The sequence below is a fragment of the Scyliorhinus canicula genome, chromosome 2, assembly GCF_902713615.1.
Source record: "Scyliorhinus canicula chromosome 2, sScyCan1.1, whole genome shotgun sequence".
Taxonomy (NCBI): domain Eukaryota; kingdom Metazoa; phylum Chordata; class Chondrichthyes; order Carcharhiniformes; family Scyliorhinidae; genus Scyliorhinus; species Scyliorhinus canicula.
Window position 1 is genome coordinate 115,398,347 of NC_052147.1, and position 18,300 is coordinate 115,416,646.

At 41.6% G+C, this 18,300-nt stretch overlaps 1 protein-coding gene across 22 annotated transcripts in view; it reads left to right on the forward strand.

The window, feature by feature from the left end:
• Positions 1-18,300, forward strand: part of LOC119957355 (gephyrin) — a 671,364-nt gene that overhangs the window by 410,162 nt on the left and 242,902 nt on the right. For 12 of the 22 annotated variants that reach the window (XM_038785283.1, XM_038785274.1, XM_038785313.1 and 9 more), the window contains exons 5-10: positions 3,452-3,526; positions 5,891-5,985; positions 7,355-7,421; positions 9,421-9,693; positions 9,794-9,949; positions 11,805-11,939. In XM_038785283.1, coding sequence (XP_038641211.1) covers positions 3,452-3,526; positions 5,891-5,985; positions 7,355-7,421; positions 9,421-9,693; positions 9,794-9,949; positions 11,805-11,939 — 801 coding nt within the window. Of the gene's footprint in view, positions 1-3,451; positions 3,527-5,890; positions 5,986-7,354; positions 7,422-9,420; positions 9,694-9,793; positions 9,950-11,786; positions 11,940-18,300 lie in introns of all 22 variants that reach the window. The other 10 variants (XM_038785408.1, XM_038785449.1, XM_038785466.1 and 7 more) reach the window with 4 other exon arrangements.

The window sequence follows — 18,300 nt, forward strand, 5'->3', positions numbered from 1 at the left end:
GGAACTTGCAGAACCCAGACAGAACTGAAACTACAAGCCATTAGCATAGTAATAAGCTATCTCCGGGGACAAAAAGAAACATTGAAACAATCGGTACCAGGGCAGACTCCCCGGCGCCAGTGGAGGCTAAAACAAAGGCAACGGTTACCTAGACCCTGCCCAGCGATCGGGGAACGACCCTGTTATTGGAGAGAATCGATACAAACGATTGGGACATGGTCCAATTAATTGGGACTGAGTCCAGGGTCTGCCCAGAAGGGCACGAAACCCTGGGGGCTATAAAACAGAGTCCCCAAGGACAGTTCGCTCTCTTATTTTCTCCATCTTCACCTTGGCCTTTGGCTCTCAGCGATGAGAGGCCCGCCAAGCACCAGCCAAGTAAGTCTAAGGTCAACGCACGCTACGAGATAGGCACTCCTAGCTACTATTCTATACCAGTTCGAAGCCAGCAGTATCAGAACCGGACAACGGCCATTGTTCCTCTGACTGAGTGGGCACTCGAAGCTAAGTATAGGCTTTTAGTAGTAGTTGTAGTTTAGCGAGTAGAGTTTATGCATGAGTAATAATTGACTGTGTGTGTAAATAAATGTGCATTGATTTCAAACTTACTAACTGGTGTATCGAATCATTGATCAGTATTCGGCTTTGAACCTTGTGGTGGTATCAGAAATATACCTGGCGACTCTTGAGCAAAGGTAATTAAAACAGAGCAAATCAAGGGAAAGCATAACGAGCAACAGCACCCACGTGGCGTACATGTTGTTAGCAGCCATTTTGGGTGCCCCCTGGACAAAGGGAAACCGTGGAGTGCAGGGGCCCAGCCTCATGGTGAGGACGGCGACCGTGGCCATTTTGGACGGCCCCTAACAAAGGGAAACCCCGGAGTGCAGGGGAACGTCCATCAGGTAAGTATGGTTGATCCTGCAGGAAGGTGGGGGACAGAAACCCCCCATCAGAATTATTACCTGGAACTTCAGGGGACTTAATGGCCCAGTGAAAAGATCCAGAGTCTTCACCCAAATGAGAAGTTTGAAAGCCGACATAGTCTTCCTTCAAGAGACGTACCTGAGGGAGGGGAAAGGGCTGGGTGGGACAGACAACCACTTGTGTAACGGGACGAGGGTCAGGGATAGCTATATTGATTAATAATCATAATAACCTTTTATTGTCACAAATATGAAGTTACTGTTAAAAGCCCCTAGTCACTACATTCCAGCACCTGTTCGGGTAAGCTGGTACGGGTATTGAACCCGCGCTGCTGGCCTTGTTCTGCATTACAAACCAGCTCATTAGCAAGAGGACAGCGTTTAGGGTGCCAAAGATGGCTACAGACCAAGGGCGAATAGTGTGACATGATCAGCGGTGTCCTAGGCGGGCACTGGTAGTGCGGGTAAACGTGTCCACATGCAACTGGGACGACCCGGATTTCATAAAAAAGACCATGGCAGAAATCCCCGACATCGACACACACCGACTGATCATGGTGGGGAGGACTTCAACTATGTACAGGACCCACTGACAGATGAATCAAACAACAGAACAGAGAAAACAACAGGCATGACTAGGGAACAGCTAGCATATGGGGGCAGTGAGCCCATGGCGGTTCCTACACCCCGGTGAGGAATTCTCATTCTTCTCGCCAGTACACAAGGTATACACTCATATCAACTTTGTTGCAGTGGGAAAGTCAGTGCTTCCAGAAATAGTAAGGGCGGAATACTCCACGATAGTAATCTCCCACCATGCTCCATATTATATGGATGTGAGGTTGGAGACAGGCCGTGCCCAATGCCCCGCATGGAGGTTGGACATGGACCTCTTGGCCGACATGGTTTGCCAGAAAACATCACAGGCCCTAGGCGAGTACCCTACGAACAACCAGAATGGAGAAGTCTCAGCTTCCTCTTTCTGGGAGGCACTGAAGGCGGTGATTAATGGAGCGATTATAGCCTACAAGGCATGTAGGGATACGGAAGAGAGGGCGGCTAGGCAACAACTGATCGATTCCATCCTGAAGGCCAACAGAAAATACTCCGAGGCCCCAACCATAAGGCTTCTGGCGGAGAGGAAAAAGCTACAAATGGACTTTAACCTGCTATCCACTAGGAAAGCGGTGCACCAACTCCGCCAGACACGGGGGACCTTTTATGAACAAGGAGAGAAGGCTAGCCGCCTGCTGGCTCTCACCTTCGGGAGATGTTCGCAGACTCACAAGCAAGGGGCAGTTTGCCTCCTATGCTAACACAAGCCACCATGTCGCTGATACCCTAAAAAGACAAAGACCCGACAGACTGCGGATCATATAGACACATTTCGCTGCTTAACGTAGATGCAAAAATACTCGCGAACGTCCTGGCAAAGAGACTAGAGAACTGCATACCAGACGTGGTTATGGAGGACCAGATGGGCTTTGTTAAAGGTAGACAGCTAACTATGAGCATCAGGCAGCTGCTGAATGTGATACTGACCCCAACCAAGGAGTGAATACCAGAGGTGATCGTCTCCCTGGATGCAGAAAAGTTCTTCGACAGAGTCGAATGGGGGGATGGACAGAGAGTGCCCAAGAAGGAAAAACATGTAAATTGTAAATAATCACCTCCTGTATAGTGTACAAATGTAAGATTCAATAAAAATATTTAAAGAAAAGAAATTTGGTGGGTATCAGGGGGACATGATGTGAGAAACATAGCTGCGTAGATGGAGTTAATTGATTGACAAGAAACTAAGCACGTAGGAGGCGCTAAGGAGGTTTGATATATTACTCAATTGTGCAACTTGTAAAAAATGTCAAGCTCCAGGATTTTTGCACTGCATTTAAAATTTTGAAATGTTTTGATTGAGATGGAGAGATCTATTCATGGTAAACTCTGCATCTTTGTAACTTTGCTGACCCTGAAGTGGGGTTTAGGTGTTTCTGAAAATTTGCATTCAACTCACTGTTGACCCTTTTCACTGCTGATGGTCTATGATTTTTCATCTTCTGCATCACTGACACCACCTCTCCTGGGCCAGCACAAAATGTGCGGAAGAGCAAGGTACTATCTATAAATCAACTCTCCCTTATTTAAAATTTTCACCTCCTTTATCTCTCTGACCCACCAACTGGGTGGCATGTCGGAGATTTAGAATTAAACAGGTACAAAGTAACAGGACAGAGGACATATACATGTTTACCACACCATGGGTCGAACATTAGCACATTGCTGCATGTAGTTTGTAATTTTTTGTAGCCTTTGTATGATAGAAACTGGTGTTTTGTGACACAAATCATGAATAGGATTTGTAAAAGCAAATGGGAAGTTTGATCTCTGTGTATTGATCTTTTGAACACTGGAGCATATTCGCTCTTTTTTTCTAATGGACATCTTTAAATAACTTGTCAAATTCACACTGTGTACGGACCTGCCAGCACAGTCAAACTTACTAATTTCATTCCTCTCAAATGAACTAGACAACCAGCACAGTTACAAAACAAGGAAGAGAACATCTTGCCCTGTATTTACAAACAAAGGTTCAGCTTTTACAGGTACAATTTACACATATTTGGGGTAAAAGTGCAGGTTTTTTTTACAGAATCATAAAAATAGCAACATTCCTTTTGACACATCCGTTCACTCCAGTTTCCACACTCCATTTTGCAAAATACTTTTTTTCTTTGATTCCCTTCAAGAACATTGCATTTGTTTCCTTTAGTGTGTGAAGAATATGGGTTAAATTTTGAACAAAAGCACAATATTCTACATAGTGATGTGTTTAGCTTTTAAATGTTGTTTCTTTTCTATAAATCTGATAATTTTTCTTTGAAACTACCTTTGAGGGGCATTGACCAGCTTGAGGACTAAAACGGACTTTCATATGATAGTTCATTTTAATTTTTAATCTTTTGAAGAATCACCCTCTTGTCTGCAATGTGGAGCCTGCAACCTATTTCTGGATCTCTTCTTGCAATGGAGGACATGTGCATGTTGTCAAATGAGCACTCTACTATAAAGTTTACGGATCTAAGATTCATTTTTAAATCATCTCATGGCAAAGAAATTACACCTTAAAATATATTGGATGTTAATAGCTGCAAATCACAAGAAGCAAACATTCTATCATCTGACTGTAATAATCTGTGTGATCCTGTTTTTGTTTCATAGAGTTTTACAGCACAGAAACAGGCCTTTCAGCCTAATAATGTTTATGCTCCACCAGAGCCTCATTCCTTCATCACAGCCTATTAGCATGTCTTTCTATTCATTTCTCCCTCATGTAATATCTGTCTTACCCTTATAGGCATCTATGCTATTTTGCTTCAGCCTCTCCACGTCATAGCGAGTTCCACATCCTCACCACTCCACGAGTAAAGAATCTGCCCATAATTGCTTATTGGATTTATTACCGACTATCATATTTAGGGATCCACAGCCTGGGACTCCAGCACGCATGTGGAAATGTCTTCTCTACGTCGCTATGCCTCTGATATTTCAGTGTAAATTGTACTGACATTACAGATCAGTTGTTTTGCAAGGAAGCACTTCAACTCCAGAGCTTAGTCTTGAGAGTTCCATTTGAATCAGGATATCTGCTTTTGAAATTCAGTGTTCATTAGAAGCATTTTTTTCTGGAAATGATTAACTGCCACTTCCAGCTAAGGATGCAGTGCCCCTGTTGCCACAGATGTATGTTATGATATTAAGAGGCTAAATGCTAAAAATAAACTTTTTCTTCCATTATTGTTAACCCTATTTACTTTGTTCTGTGTGCATGTATGAATTTTGGGCTCACCAAGGTGATTTCCATTTGGGACATTTGAAGATATCATTCCTGGCCTTGTATAACATGATTAGATACAGAATATTCTGCTTCGAACTAAGTATCAAATCTTGCTGCACCTGAATTACATATTTCTCTTTCATGCACCACATGCGAGGACTGCTTTGTATTGTGCACCTAAGTGTACACCCAGTGTTTGAGACTCACCCAAACTATTGAGGCCAGAATTGCATCACTCTGACCTGGATTTGAATCCAGAGTTGAGCTGCATTTAGATGGTTTCTATCTAAACCATGGAACCAACCTGTTCCTGATGATATGCCCCTTTAATTGTAACAAACAGGGGAGATAGACAAATTCAGGAAACGCTGGAAATACTCATCCCCAAGCCTGTGTGGGCCCTGTGGCTCTGCATGCCTTTTTCTGTCTGTGCATATTTTTGACACGAGCCATCTGCCATTACTTACATCTTTAGAGTGAATAGACAAGTTGATGGTTCCAGTGTGTACACAGCCAACGCCGCCCCCATGTTATGTTAGAGTTAAAAGCTATCACCGATGATCGGAATTTAATTAAAAAACTCAACCTGCTATCAAATTTAGATGTTTAATTTTTTTAATTTCCGTTCATTGTGTTTGAAAGGGAGGCTCGTGGGTTGGCTCGAGCTATGCTAATGCAATTTGTTGACTGGCATTCATTTAGGCATGCTGGCTTCCCATCTTTCTTTTCAATTCACCGTCCGCTTCCCTCTGCTTTGACTCGTCTGTTCTCTCCGCAGATGCTCCCTGACTTGCTGAGTGTTTCCATCCTCTTCTGTTTCGGATTCCCCGCATCCGCAGTATTTTGCCTTTTTGAGACGAGCAAATTTTTTCACTTTGCTTAACAGATAGCATTTTGCTCCAGGAAATGCACTTCCTACATGATATTTGCCAGATTGTATCCTGTCATTTGTTTTCCTCCCATGAGATACAGTAGCCTAGTATTGCAATTTCCTGCCTGAAATTAATCCGCAGTTTCTAAGGTTTGCTATGCACAAATTCTGGTTACAAAATATTGAGGGGGTGCTTTACAGTGGCAATCTTAATTTAATATCAATTTTAGATGCTTAATTTTTTGTTGATTGTAATTCTAGGCCACAAAGGAGGTGATAGAAAGGGAGGCTCCCGGGATGGCACTGGCTATGCTGATGGGTTCATTGAATGTCACTCCACTGGGGATGTTGTCTCGGTAAGCAATGGTTATTTCAGAAATATGAATCTTGGTAATCAAACTCAGGAATATAAGCGAAGGTAAATAACAGCATGTCACACAGCATCTTTGGAAATGCAAATTACATTTTCTTGAAAATGTTTTGGAATTTATGTGGCCACAATAACAACGTAGTAAAAATGTTTGCGTAAAAGTATTGAGACGATTTTATTCTTTCATGGGATGTGGGCGTCGCTGGCTGGGCCACCTTGTGTTGTCCATCCCTAAGTACCCTTGAGAAGGTGATGGTGAGTCGCTGCGTTGAACTATTGCAGCCCGTGCGGTGTAGGTGCTCCCAGAGTGCTTTTGGGGAACAATTTCCTCGGGACAGGATCAAAGGCCCAAGATCCTTTACATAAGATTAGATGTTATGGTTAGGGTTAGGCTTGTGTGGAGTGACTGACCTTTCCCATCAAAACAAATGAAGAAACATAAATCCTAACTTTTGATAAATTTAATGGAGTTAGTGAACTACAGCAATCAGATTCTTTGCACTATTTGTTGAAGTCAGAGCTTTTTGCTTGTGACCTTAAATATTAACCACATTATTGCAAACTTAGACATAAGTTCACTTCATTAAATGTTTCTGCAATAATACATTTTTCGCTTGATATCCTTTCATCACATACATAGCTTGCTTAAATGGACAGTCAGAAGATCACCCTGTGGGTTTCAATCTGAAAGTGGCTGCTTGGAGGTGTATGACAGAGTAGCTGGTTTGATAGTTCCTCTGAGCCACCTCCTTATTTTTGTATGTCCATCATGGCTCCTTCCAACCACAGCACAGTTGTGGCTGCATTCATGTGAAGAATTACAGATGAGCCTCTGTCACCTTATTCAATGGTGCAATGCATTGGGTCTTCAACACGGCATGTTACCCTTAAAATTCACAAAGGTCAGATAACTACTGTAAAAAAAAAAGCTGAATTTTGCTTTCTACTTCCTTTGTATTACCAACCCCACTAAAACAGATTATCTGTTATTATCACATTGCTATTTGTGGAAATTTGCCCTGTGCATATTAGCTGCCATGTTTCCTACCTTGCAACAGTGACTACACTTCAAAAGTACTTCATTGACTGTGAAGTGCTTTCAGAAGTCCTGAGGCTGTGAAAAGTGCCACATAAATGCAACTCTTTCTTTCTTCAATGTCTTCATTAGGTAAAACAACACGGTAGATTTATATAACTCCTTTAACATTAAGAATGCCCCATGTCACTTCACAAATAGGTGATAAAGATGAAATCAAATTTATTTTGGGGGTGGGTTGATGAAGCATAGCACGTGTTTTTCAAGGTAATGTCATTGTATGTTGTACATAAAATATTGTTATTTTATTTTTTGTCAGACCTGTATGTGGAATAAGGGGCAAAACTCTGATTATTAATCTGCCTGGTAGCAAGAAAGGTTCACAGGTAGGAGTCACCATTACTTCTTGTTTCTGCACTGGAGATTGTGGCCTACTTACATAGTATATACATAGGACTTAAGAGCATGAGTAGGCCATTAGGCTCTTCACGCCTGCCCCACCATTCATTAAGATCATGACTGATCTGATTGTGGCCTCAGCTCCACTTTCCTGTCTACCCCTTAACCCTTGACTCCCTTATCAATCAAAAATCTGTCTAACTCAACCTTGAATATATTCAATGACGCAACCTCCACTGTTATCTGGGGAAAGGAGTTCCACTGACTAACAACTCGCTAAGAGAAAAAATTCTCCTCACCTCCATCTTAAAAGGGAGACCTACTATTCTCAAACTCTGTCCCCTTATTCTAGCCTCCCCACAAGAGGAAATATCCTCCATCCATCTGAACAAGCCCCCTTAGGATCTTGCATGTTTCAATAAGAACATCTCTCATTATTCCAAGCTGCGATGGACATAAGCCTAACCTGTTCAACCTTTCTTCATAAGATCAGCCTTTAATCCCAGGAAAGAGTTTTGTGAACCTTCTCTGAACTGCTTCTAACATAATTATATCCTTTTTCAAACAAGGAGCCCAAGTGATCATGTGACTATGGTTATTTGACTTTGTATCATCCTCGCTTATCCCATCTCCTGTTCTTTTTCCATTCTAATCACCTCCCTTCCCAGGTAAAATGCAATATGTATTTCAATATCCCAATTGTATCTCCACAATGTTAGCTGCTTCATTACATATCTGTTTTACTCCCAAAACCCTTACTTTCAATGCTCCGCATTGTTCAGGTCAGAAATATTTCCATTGTTTATTTGGTCCAGAAGATATGCATGGGGAATTTAAACTATAAAGCTGATTTCCTTATTAACCATAGTTTTGTAGAATATTGTTATGGTCTTAATTGAGACAAATATTTTTTTTAAAGGAAAAATCTGAAATCCCAGTTATTTACTTAAAGAATGAAGCCACAAGATTCCATGGTTTAAAACAAAACATTATTTGGCATACAAAAGCAAACACTATATACTAACTTGGGTAACCACTTATACTTTAAAACCTAGAATCTATATAAGTTAAAGATGAGTTAACAGCCAAATTGCAGTCAATTATAAATGAGAAACTGCACACTGAGTGGCATATACAATGACGACAGATTCTACAAATGGGCTCAGCAGTGCACTCAGCATATTTACCAGTTGCAAAGTCATTAAAAATTCTGTCTCCCTTATTAAAAATTCCAGCTCCTCCTTTTCCAGATTTAGTCTGATCCCCACTGGATAGCCGCGCACAATCAACCCATGGGTAGGGTCTTCTCCACAAATTGCGCACACCTGCAGAGCCTCGACAACTCTGCTTACACAGGTCTGGATGGCATAGTTATCTTCAAGTGATATAAACAGCTGCAGCAACTATATATTTTCTTCAGCTTCTGTCTCAGACCTTGTCTCTCTTCTTCTGCCTGTACTGCACCACTGGGATCATCATCAGAGCTCTGATGGCTCTCTTTCCTTTTATGTGATTTCAACCAGTTTCAGACTCTCCAGTAATTTTGGTTTCCACGTTCAGTTTCAGTCTTCGTTTTGTTAGAAACTGGGAGGATGGGTTTCCTCTCCCAGTTTCCCTTTGTTGGCCTTGATTTGCAAATAGGATCTTTCTCAAAAACTGCAAACATTGAAACCATGGATTCCATCGCAATATCCTTTAATAAACCACAACCATTATCTTAGCAGTGTTACACCATCCGTGAATAACAAACCCATGAAATAACACCTATGGTTGCAACATTGCAAATAGGACAGGAACATATTTTGTATTTGATAAGCCAATGCTATTGCATGCCTTATGATGTCTTATTTTGAGTTGTTTCTCTTTTATTTATTAATCTCTTAAATTGAATTCACAGAACAATAAACGCTGTTAGCAAAACTACATATTAACTGCTAGCTTTATCTTTCTTAGGATTTTATAAACTGACTTTTAAATTACGTGCAGGAATGCTTCCAGTTTATACTACCTGCCCTACCTCACGCCATTGACTTGTTGCGGGATGCAATTGTGAAAGTGAAAGAGGTTCACGATGAGTTGGAGGACCTCCCATCGCCTCCTCCACCATTGTCACCTCCCCCTACCACCAGCCCACACAAACAGACGGAAGACAAAGGTGTTCAGTGTGAAGATGAGGAGGAAGAGAAGAAAGACAGTGGTGTGGCTTCAACTGAAGAGAGTTCGTCCTCGCACATTACTGCAGCAGCCATAGCAGCCAAGGTAAGAAGCTGCCCACTGAATAGGGCTATTCATACATGTAGAATCAAACCTACCTATTTCATTGTTACCCATCAAATCATTTTTGCTTGTTTTTCTCCAGTTGCCTGTATTTTCCTGTCATAGTGCTGATAGTTGTGTTGTACATCAGAGCTTCCAACTTGTACACAATCCCGCTCCTGTCATGGCTAAAGGTGGTAAACCTGTCCCTGGTCTCATTGGTCATCACTCTCATACTGCCATCAGTGCAGGAGAGCCGGTAAGAGACGGCAAGAGGCGTTAAAAGTAAACACCTGGCACTACCTTGTGCTACTGTGAGGAAATGAACCACTTGCACTGATTTTATTGTTTTAATTAGACTTTAGCCATTTAGGTTATCCTTTTCAACATGTTCATCCTGTTAAATTGTCATCAAATTATGCATCTTCATAATTGTGATTGTTTTTTCATTGTTCTCATTGACTTCATGTGACTCATTCACTAATTTCTTTCTCATTTGTCACTGAGCACTCGACATAAAAATGTCCTTGTACATAAAAGGTGCACTTTTTTCACTGCTTGACTAAATAATTAAATGCCTTCCCTTTAGGGCAACCTGCGGGATTAAATATCGAGTGCTAGTGATGTTAAGCTAGATTGAGGTAGATGGTAGAAAAACAGAAATAGCCCAATGAGGGCATCCAGTGACTGCAAGCAATTTATAAGTGCGGCAGTGGTTGCTACAGACAGGCCCTCTTAACATTAACGTTGTTTGAAGACGTGAGGTGCAATATTGCTTTCAAATTCTAATAGTTATAAATGTATCAGGATACAAATTAAAAATGACTGTGGATATGTAAAAAAGTTTGTTTTTATAAGAACTGCAGGAAGGAAGAGGATTTCGACCTGTGTCAGAGCGCACTTTGCGCGAGGACAGTTGTAGGTCTTCAGTTGCCTTTCATTTCTGTTTTAAAATTTCCTTTCGAGAATTTGGTTCACAGTTATGAAGGAGACAAAAACCTGACTGGCTGGTTCTCAAAAAACTTGTCGTTTTTGTAGATGTGCAGCAAACTTGTTTTGAAAACTACAATATAACTACATCAGAAGCCAGTACACAAGGTGGCAGCACCCTCTTCCAAAAATTGGCTCGCCTTTTCAACTTAGTTCAGAGAAATAGAAATGTAAACAAAATAATGCTTAGACAATCTGGAAGAGATCAGAGGCTATTTTGCATTGTTGAATCTTGCTGATGATAAATCTAGTGAGTCCCCACTAATCACAGTTTTCTTTTAATATCTATATCATTATTGCATTGATCGTCGTCACAGACATTTGTAAATTTTTCAAACAAACTTCTAATGGATACCTAATTTTTTTTTTAAAATCACAATTTGCACTGTTTACTTTGCCTTTTTAATTGATATGAAAGGTATTTAATCAGTGAATTCCAATTCAAAAAAATGGTGTATGCCACTCTACAAAATGCTTGGGAAACCATTCTTTGCAGAAGTGATCGCTGCTGCCATATTAGTGCAAGTGATCAATTTCCAGAAGTATAATTATGCAAATGAAATGTTTGGTACCATATATGATGTTTAATTAATACATATGATTGATGTTATGTGTAAAGTGATTGAGGTTGATGTCCATTTATGTTCCAATGTTGCAGCTATAGAATGATAACATGTATTAAACGTGTTAGTGAGACTAAAAACTTAATCAATGTGTAATATAGTACTAGAATTTACCAGTATGATGGGTATTCATGTAGATGGGTTATAGAATTGTTACATAAACCATTGCTTAGAAATAAATGTTTTTTATTGCTTTAATTCTTGTCAACTTGACAGTTTAAAAATTGGACAACTTAGTTTGAGCGTAACAACAAGTATTGCATTTGAAAAAACAGAGAATGATGAATTAAGAGTTATCACAGTTATTATCGTTTTGGTTTAGTTTGCCACTTGTGGATTTGTAAATGAAAGTTAAGTGAAATACCATTTGATTTAGGTTGTGCATCAAAAATAGATGAAAGCCAAGTTTCAGTTTTCTAGTGTATAAAATATGAAGATGAATTGATCAGTAAGTGAATACTTGTTGTAATTTATTATCTTCAGCATTTGTTATACTTTCAGATCCCAGACTCGATCATTTCTCGTGGTGTTCAAGTTCTTCCACGGGACAATGCATCGCTGAGCACAACTCCGTCCGAGTCACCGCGAGCTCAAGCTACATCACGCCTGTCCACAGCTTCTTGTCCCACACCAAAAGTAAGTCATTCCAATCGCACCTTGTAGAGACTTTACATTTCATTGTATAATTGAGGATTGATCAATTCATCTTTGAACAAAACAATTGTTGAGGATTGCTTCAAAAGCAGGAATACAATGCTTTGCAACTAAATTGAAATGAGTAATTTAATAGTGACTAAATCTGATTTTTCTGAATTCAGTACTCTCGTAAGGGAGCAGAAAGTCAACTGTATATGTTTTTAATTAAGGGAAGCTTAATACTTGATACTTGAGAATGCTCTTTACTTTTATAATAAATATCGGTAAGTCACCAGAAAGCAGTTCTGGTGGACAGCAGTGACAATCTTTTTTTTTAACTGATTTAATTTGCACTTAGCTGTATTTTTAATATTACCCAGCTTGATATACAAATTAATGACACAATTCTGGTAAATCAATTCTCCTGGATTCCACTAAATCAAGTTTTGAACTAATTATACGGTGTTTATTCCGTCACAGGTGCTGTGTGCTCAGGTATTGCAGCTAGTTATCTTACAACTTGATAAAATTGCAATATGCCAGGAAATAAATTACAAAAATAACTCAAAAACTCTAGCCTTGCTAGAGCTGAAAAATAATCTGACTGAAGTATGTGACCAAGAACCCCATGGAGTTCAAATCTGCAGTATCTGGAATCATTAATGAGGGGACGAGGATGGGAAAATTAGCATGAAGCAATCGGGCCTGATGTTGCTCAATTCAAGTCTTGAGGGAGGAGAGTTTGCTGTGTTTGCCTATTTGAACTCTGTTTTTGTATCCTCATTTCTTGCTTTGGTTCTAAACTATATTCACTTCTTTACAGTCAAGTATTCTGGCTGGAGTCAAAGACCCATTTTGAAAGCAGAGAGTTTGCATTTATTTCTGCTCTGTGTTTGGCTAACATACCATTGTCTCTGAGGTCTCTGCCTCCGTTGTGCACTTTGGGGCTTTTTCGTTTGGACATTCAGTACAGATGCTGGAATCAAATTCATGTTCCATAAGGAAAGTTGTGACTTTTCAGTGCTCAGCTCCTTGTTTTCTCGTATTACATGTTTCACTTTTGTGAGAGGAGGGATGAGTGACAGAAAAAAAAATTAAGCACCATCGAAGAATAGTTTCTTCACTTAAACTGCATTGAGAATATTGGTTCACAACTTTGACTGTAGATAAGAGATTCTGACCGAGTTTTGGGTTACGCAATTGTTTTTTACTTGTCAAACCGCTCGGCACAAATGTTTCCTTTCTCTGTTCTCCCAATCCCTAATTCTACCTCTGTAGATCCAGAAGCTGATATTGGTTACTTGAGGGAGGCTTGCACACATTTGTAAACTTCGTCAAGTATGATCACAATTAGCCATCTTTAGCTCTCTTGTATAAATGTGCACCACCGAAAAAAGTTGAGAGGCACGATACCGTGCCATTGACTGTCCTTTTTAAAAGATAATATATGTCACTGAAGTTGATTCAGTTGGCTGGATAATTGCCACAGAAACATCTAACTGCAAGTGAATTCTGTGCATGCACTCAAACCTGTGACACAGATATGCAGAGTGAGACTTGCAGTTGATTCATCGAGTCAGTTTTCTAAATTATTCACCCTTGGCAATAAAAATACCACCATCTTCTCTCTTAGTTTCACAAAATAACAATTTTGTTAGTTTTTATTTACATGTTTTGACTTTCAATTTGCTATCGTGTCAGTAATGAGCTACTCTGCTCACAAATCTAAGTTGAAACATCGCCTGAATCAATTGTGCCATTCTTGTATTTTTAGTTACAGTGAAGAAAGATTAATTCAGGTGGCACAATTCTGCAGGCAGAATGCACCAACATTAATCTGGACTCACAGGAGCTCTCAGTAGCATTTTATTAAATCTGCCACCCTTCATCTAGTTACAAATAGAAACTGCGGTCATGATGCGAACATGAAATGTCTTTCCTGGAACACAGATGCAAGAGGAATTCAAACTCTCACATGTGACTCAATGTAACAAAAGAGCTTATGAAAAGTACTTATATGCCTGGATAGTTCTTAATAGCGGCAATATTTGCGAGTTGCAATTCTTCAAAAATGTGGTACGGTTAATTCAATCTTTAGATCATACTTGTGGAGAGGTTTCTCTATAATTATAGTTACTGTTTCAACAAATCCCCATCAGTCACGTCATTGTATAAGTGTTGAAGCCAATGATGCGGATTGTACATTTGGTTTTATTGCAGCTCTGAGGTAAAGTTGCTGGTATAAACATTACTTATAGTAAAGCTGCCATGGTGTGATCCTTCTAGACAGTTCGGGAGGAACTGACTCAAATATTGAAGCAGCTTGCAGCTGACATTGCCAATGCCTCGAGCTTATTTGTTCCTCTTTTGCTTCATGATCTCTTTACTTGCACATAATCAGATCTAGTGGAGTGAGCTGGCCTTCAGTGAACGAAGCTTAAACTGGACCAAATAAAAACAAAGTGCTGAAAATACTCAGTTCTGGTAGAGAGAGACAGAGGGTGGATCTGGTCTCTCCCTCGTCCGCCGCCCCCCCCCCCATGTTTTCAGCGGGGGTCACATCAAATATGTCGAGCTGCTAGCTAAACATCTTCTTGCCTACTCCTGACCCGTTCCCCATAATATAGGGGGGGGTTGGTAAGGTGCTCATTAGGCCACTCACCCGTAGGCCTACTGAGGCCCTTAACTGCCCAATTCAGTGGCAGCTAAGGGTCTCAATCTGTTTACACTGCCATAAAATGCTGAGCAGTGGCAGGCGGGCCAGAGTACACAAAACATATTCAATACTGCTTTTTTCAAAAGGTGGGAAGGAAGGGGAGGCCACTTCAATTGGGGGGGGGGGGGGGGGTCCTGTGTGCATCTGGGACACTCTGCCAAAATGTCACCTGCCCTCCACTTTGTTCCTCATCACCCCACCTCTGAAACATGCCCCTCCCCCCGCACCCAGCTACCATTCCTAGGGTAACCAATCCCTTCCCACTTTAAAACCCTGGGACTTACCTCGGTCGCCATCACTCTACTTCATTGGGGAGACACGGTGGCACAGTGGTTAGCACTGCTGCCTCACAGCGCCAGGGACCCAGGTTCAATTCCGGCCTTGGATAACTGTCTGTGTGGAGTCTGCCCGTGTCTGTGTGGGTTTCCTCTGGGTGCTCTGGTTTCCTCCCACAGTCCAAAGGTCTGCAGGTTAGGTGGTTTGACCATGCTAAATTGCCCTTTAGTGACCAAAAGGTTGGGTGAGAATTGGGCGAGGGATATGGGCCTAGATAGGTTGCTCTTTCAGAGGGTCGGTGCAGACTTATGGGCCGAATGACCTCCTTCTCCACTGTTGGGATTCTATGATTCATGGAGACGCTTATTGTCCCAGAACTCCCACTACTGAGCTCCAGCTAGGAGCTGCCTGCCAATCAGATTGGCTGACATCTTTGGAGGGTGGATCTTCCTGCCCACTGAAGTGTAGGCGTCTGACCCTCAGCTTGTTACGCTGCCCTCATTCTGTTATCCCTCCAGGACAGGCTTTTTCAAAGGCGGTCTGTTCAGGACCAGCTTTTCTTCTGAGGGTGGGGAGGGGGCTGCGTAAGCAGTACACACATGTACACACACCCCTAAAATCCAGCTCATAGTTAACATTTCAGGTCGATGACCCTTCATTAGAACTGCCAATTCCGACAAAAGGTGATCAACCCAAAATGTTAACACTCTCTCTCTCTATCTCCCCCCACAAATGTTACCAGACCTGTTGAAAATTTCCAGCATTTTGTGTTTTTATTTTATACTTACAACATCCAGAGCACTTTGCTCCACTAAACTGGGTCAGATGATAATTGCAAATCCCAAAGAGAGCAGCATCACTAATCGCTCATTTGAGGATTCCAATTTGATTGTTTTCCAGAGACAAATATGTGTGTTGCAAACATCCTAATTACTGCATAGTTTAGGACAAGGTTTCATCTCAAAGATGGTTTTAAGTCTAAATTGTGGTTATTTTAAAATTGCCAATTGCAGGGCCTCTAACTCACTGCCATAATTGTGTCTCAATTGGCCAGAATGCCCATGTTTTACAGTTCAGGATGCACTTCTCATTCTGTACAGGAGAGGAGATTGGTTTCTGAGCAGTGGTGTCCAAGACATCAGCCAGAAATTTACCCTCCCTCACCATCAGGCTGTTAAGTGAGGTGGGGGGTGAAATTGAAGAGACAGGATGTCCTCCTTATTATTGCCTGCCTGACCTCAGTGATTTCATGCTGGAGTGGGCAAGACCTTAGACAGAAAGCCCGCCCTTGCCCTAATTGCCTCCATTTCCTGCCCAGCCTCAATTGTTAGAATCATAGAATTTACAGTGCAGAAGGAGGCCATTCGACCCATTGAGTCTGCACCGGCCCTTGGACAGAGCATCCTAACCAAGGCCACACCTCCACCCTATTCCCGTAACCCAGTAACCCCACCCCACCTTTTGGACACTAATGTCAATTTAGCATGGCCAATCCACCTAACCTCCACATCTTTGGACTGTGGGAGGAAACCTTGGCACCCGGAGGAAACCCACGTAGTCACGGGGAGAACGTGCAGACAGTGACCCAAGCCGGGAATCGAGCCTGGGACCCTGAAGCTGTGATGCAACTGTGCTAACCACTATGCTACCGTGCTGCCCTCGGGCCTGTGCTAGGATTGAACCTCCGTGGGGGAGACCTGAAAAAGACCGTTACATCTTGGGTGGGAAGTGGCGAGGGGGCACCTCCATCAGTAGTCCCTTTCTGAAGTTGGTTTCCTCCAGACCTCCCTCTCCCACCAACCCCGAGGCCTCTGTTGTGAAACAGAAGAGGGAGAGAGAGGGGGAGGTAGAGAGAGAGGACAATGGGAGACAGGAAAAGAGAGCAAGTAGAGGAAAGAATGGACCAGCAAAGAGAGAGACAGTACAAAGAGAACAGATATTCTAATATTCTAGTTTCTCAGTTAAAGCTAGGTGCGTACCTTAATAGAGCAGAAGTTCAAGCTGTGTTGGCATAGTGTACCATAGAAATGAAGGACACAAGTCCACATATCTGGAATTGTGCTTCAAGTGTTATGTAATGTCAACCATACCATTTGTGGAGGTGCCAAGAGGATGGGAGAAGGGAGTTTTGCACAGGTTAACAATCATCTAAAATTGTCCTGCAGTTTCCAGGAAGAGAAAGTCATAAGAGGATGGGTTTTTTTTTGTTTTCTTTTTATTGGTTTAAGTAAAACTAGAGATGGAAGAGACATCTGTTTGATTAGCCGTCAGGCATCGCCCAATTGGGCAATGAAGAATCTTTTAGCTTTCCAATTGGTGGTGCACCATGCAGATGGATGTGTTGGGCCAGCATCTCAGACGATAATGGTGGGTCAGGAATACATTCACTTTGAGTTAGCGATTCCCAAGTGAGAAGACTTGGCAGAGGCATAGAGAATGCCCACACAACTGTTCAGTCAGGAGATGAATGCCACTGAGAAGGGAAAATAACATTTTATTGCAGAGTCTTTTTTCAAAATCTAAATAAAGTGTTTTTTTCTCTGAGTGTAATTTTCCAGTGTAGAAATGAGTTTTAAAGTCAAGCCAAGTAATTAGTTGTTTTCCTTTCATTTGAAATGAGCTGCAGATTATTTTTCATTGAACTGAATAAAAAGGTCTTGTAATTGAGTGAAAAGATGCCCGCTATTTCTGGCACGTTATAATGAATCATTAAGTATTCTGGAAATTACTGACAATGTGAAAAATAAATCCTAAAATAAGTGTGCTATTTTGACGCCACTGCCAAGGTTTTTTGACTGTAATATGAAAACTGCACACTGAGTCAGTATTGGCAGGTGAGTGCTGTGTGGTTAGCTGACAACTTAAAAATAAATGTACCAACTCAGAGGCGGCATGGTGGCACAGTGCCTCACAGCGCTAGGGACCTGGGTTCAATTCTGGCCTTGGGCAACTGTGTGGAGTTTTCACATTCTCCCCGTGTCTGCGTGCGTCTCCTCCGAGTGATCTGGTTTCCTCCCATAGTCCAAAAATGTGCAGGTTAGGTGGATTGGCCATGCTAAATTGCCCCTTAGTGGTCAAAGGTTAGGTTAGGTCAGAAGTGCATCCTGAACTGTAAAACATGGGCATTCTGGCCAATTGGAATTGGGTGGGGACAGATAGGGTCAGTGCAGACTCGATGGGCCGAATGGCCTCCTTCTGCACTGTCTGGATTCTGTGGTCCAAAGAGTTATTCCAGATATGTGCTGCTGAAAACTCATCCAAGTTTACAGTGGTGATTGCCATCTCACCCCAAAAAGGATATCATTGCCTTTAGGATAATATAAAGCAAAACAATTATAGACATCAGGAATTGGAATTATGAGGGTAGGT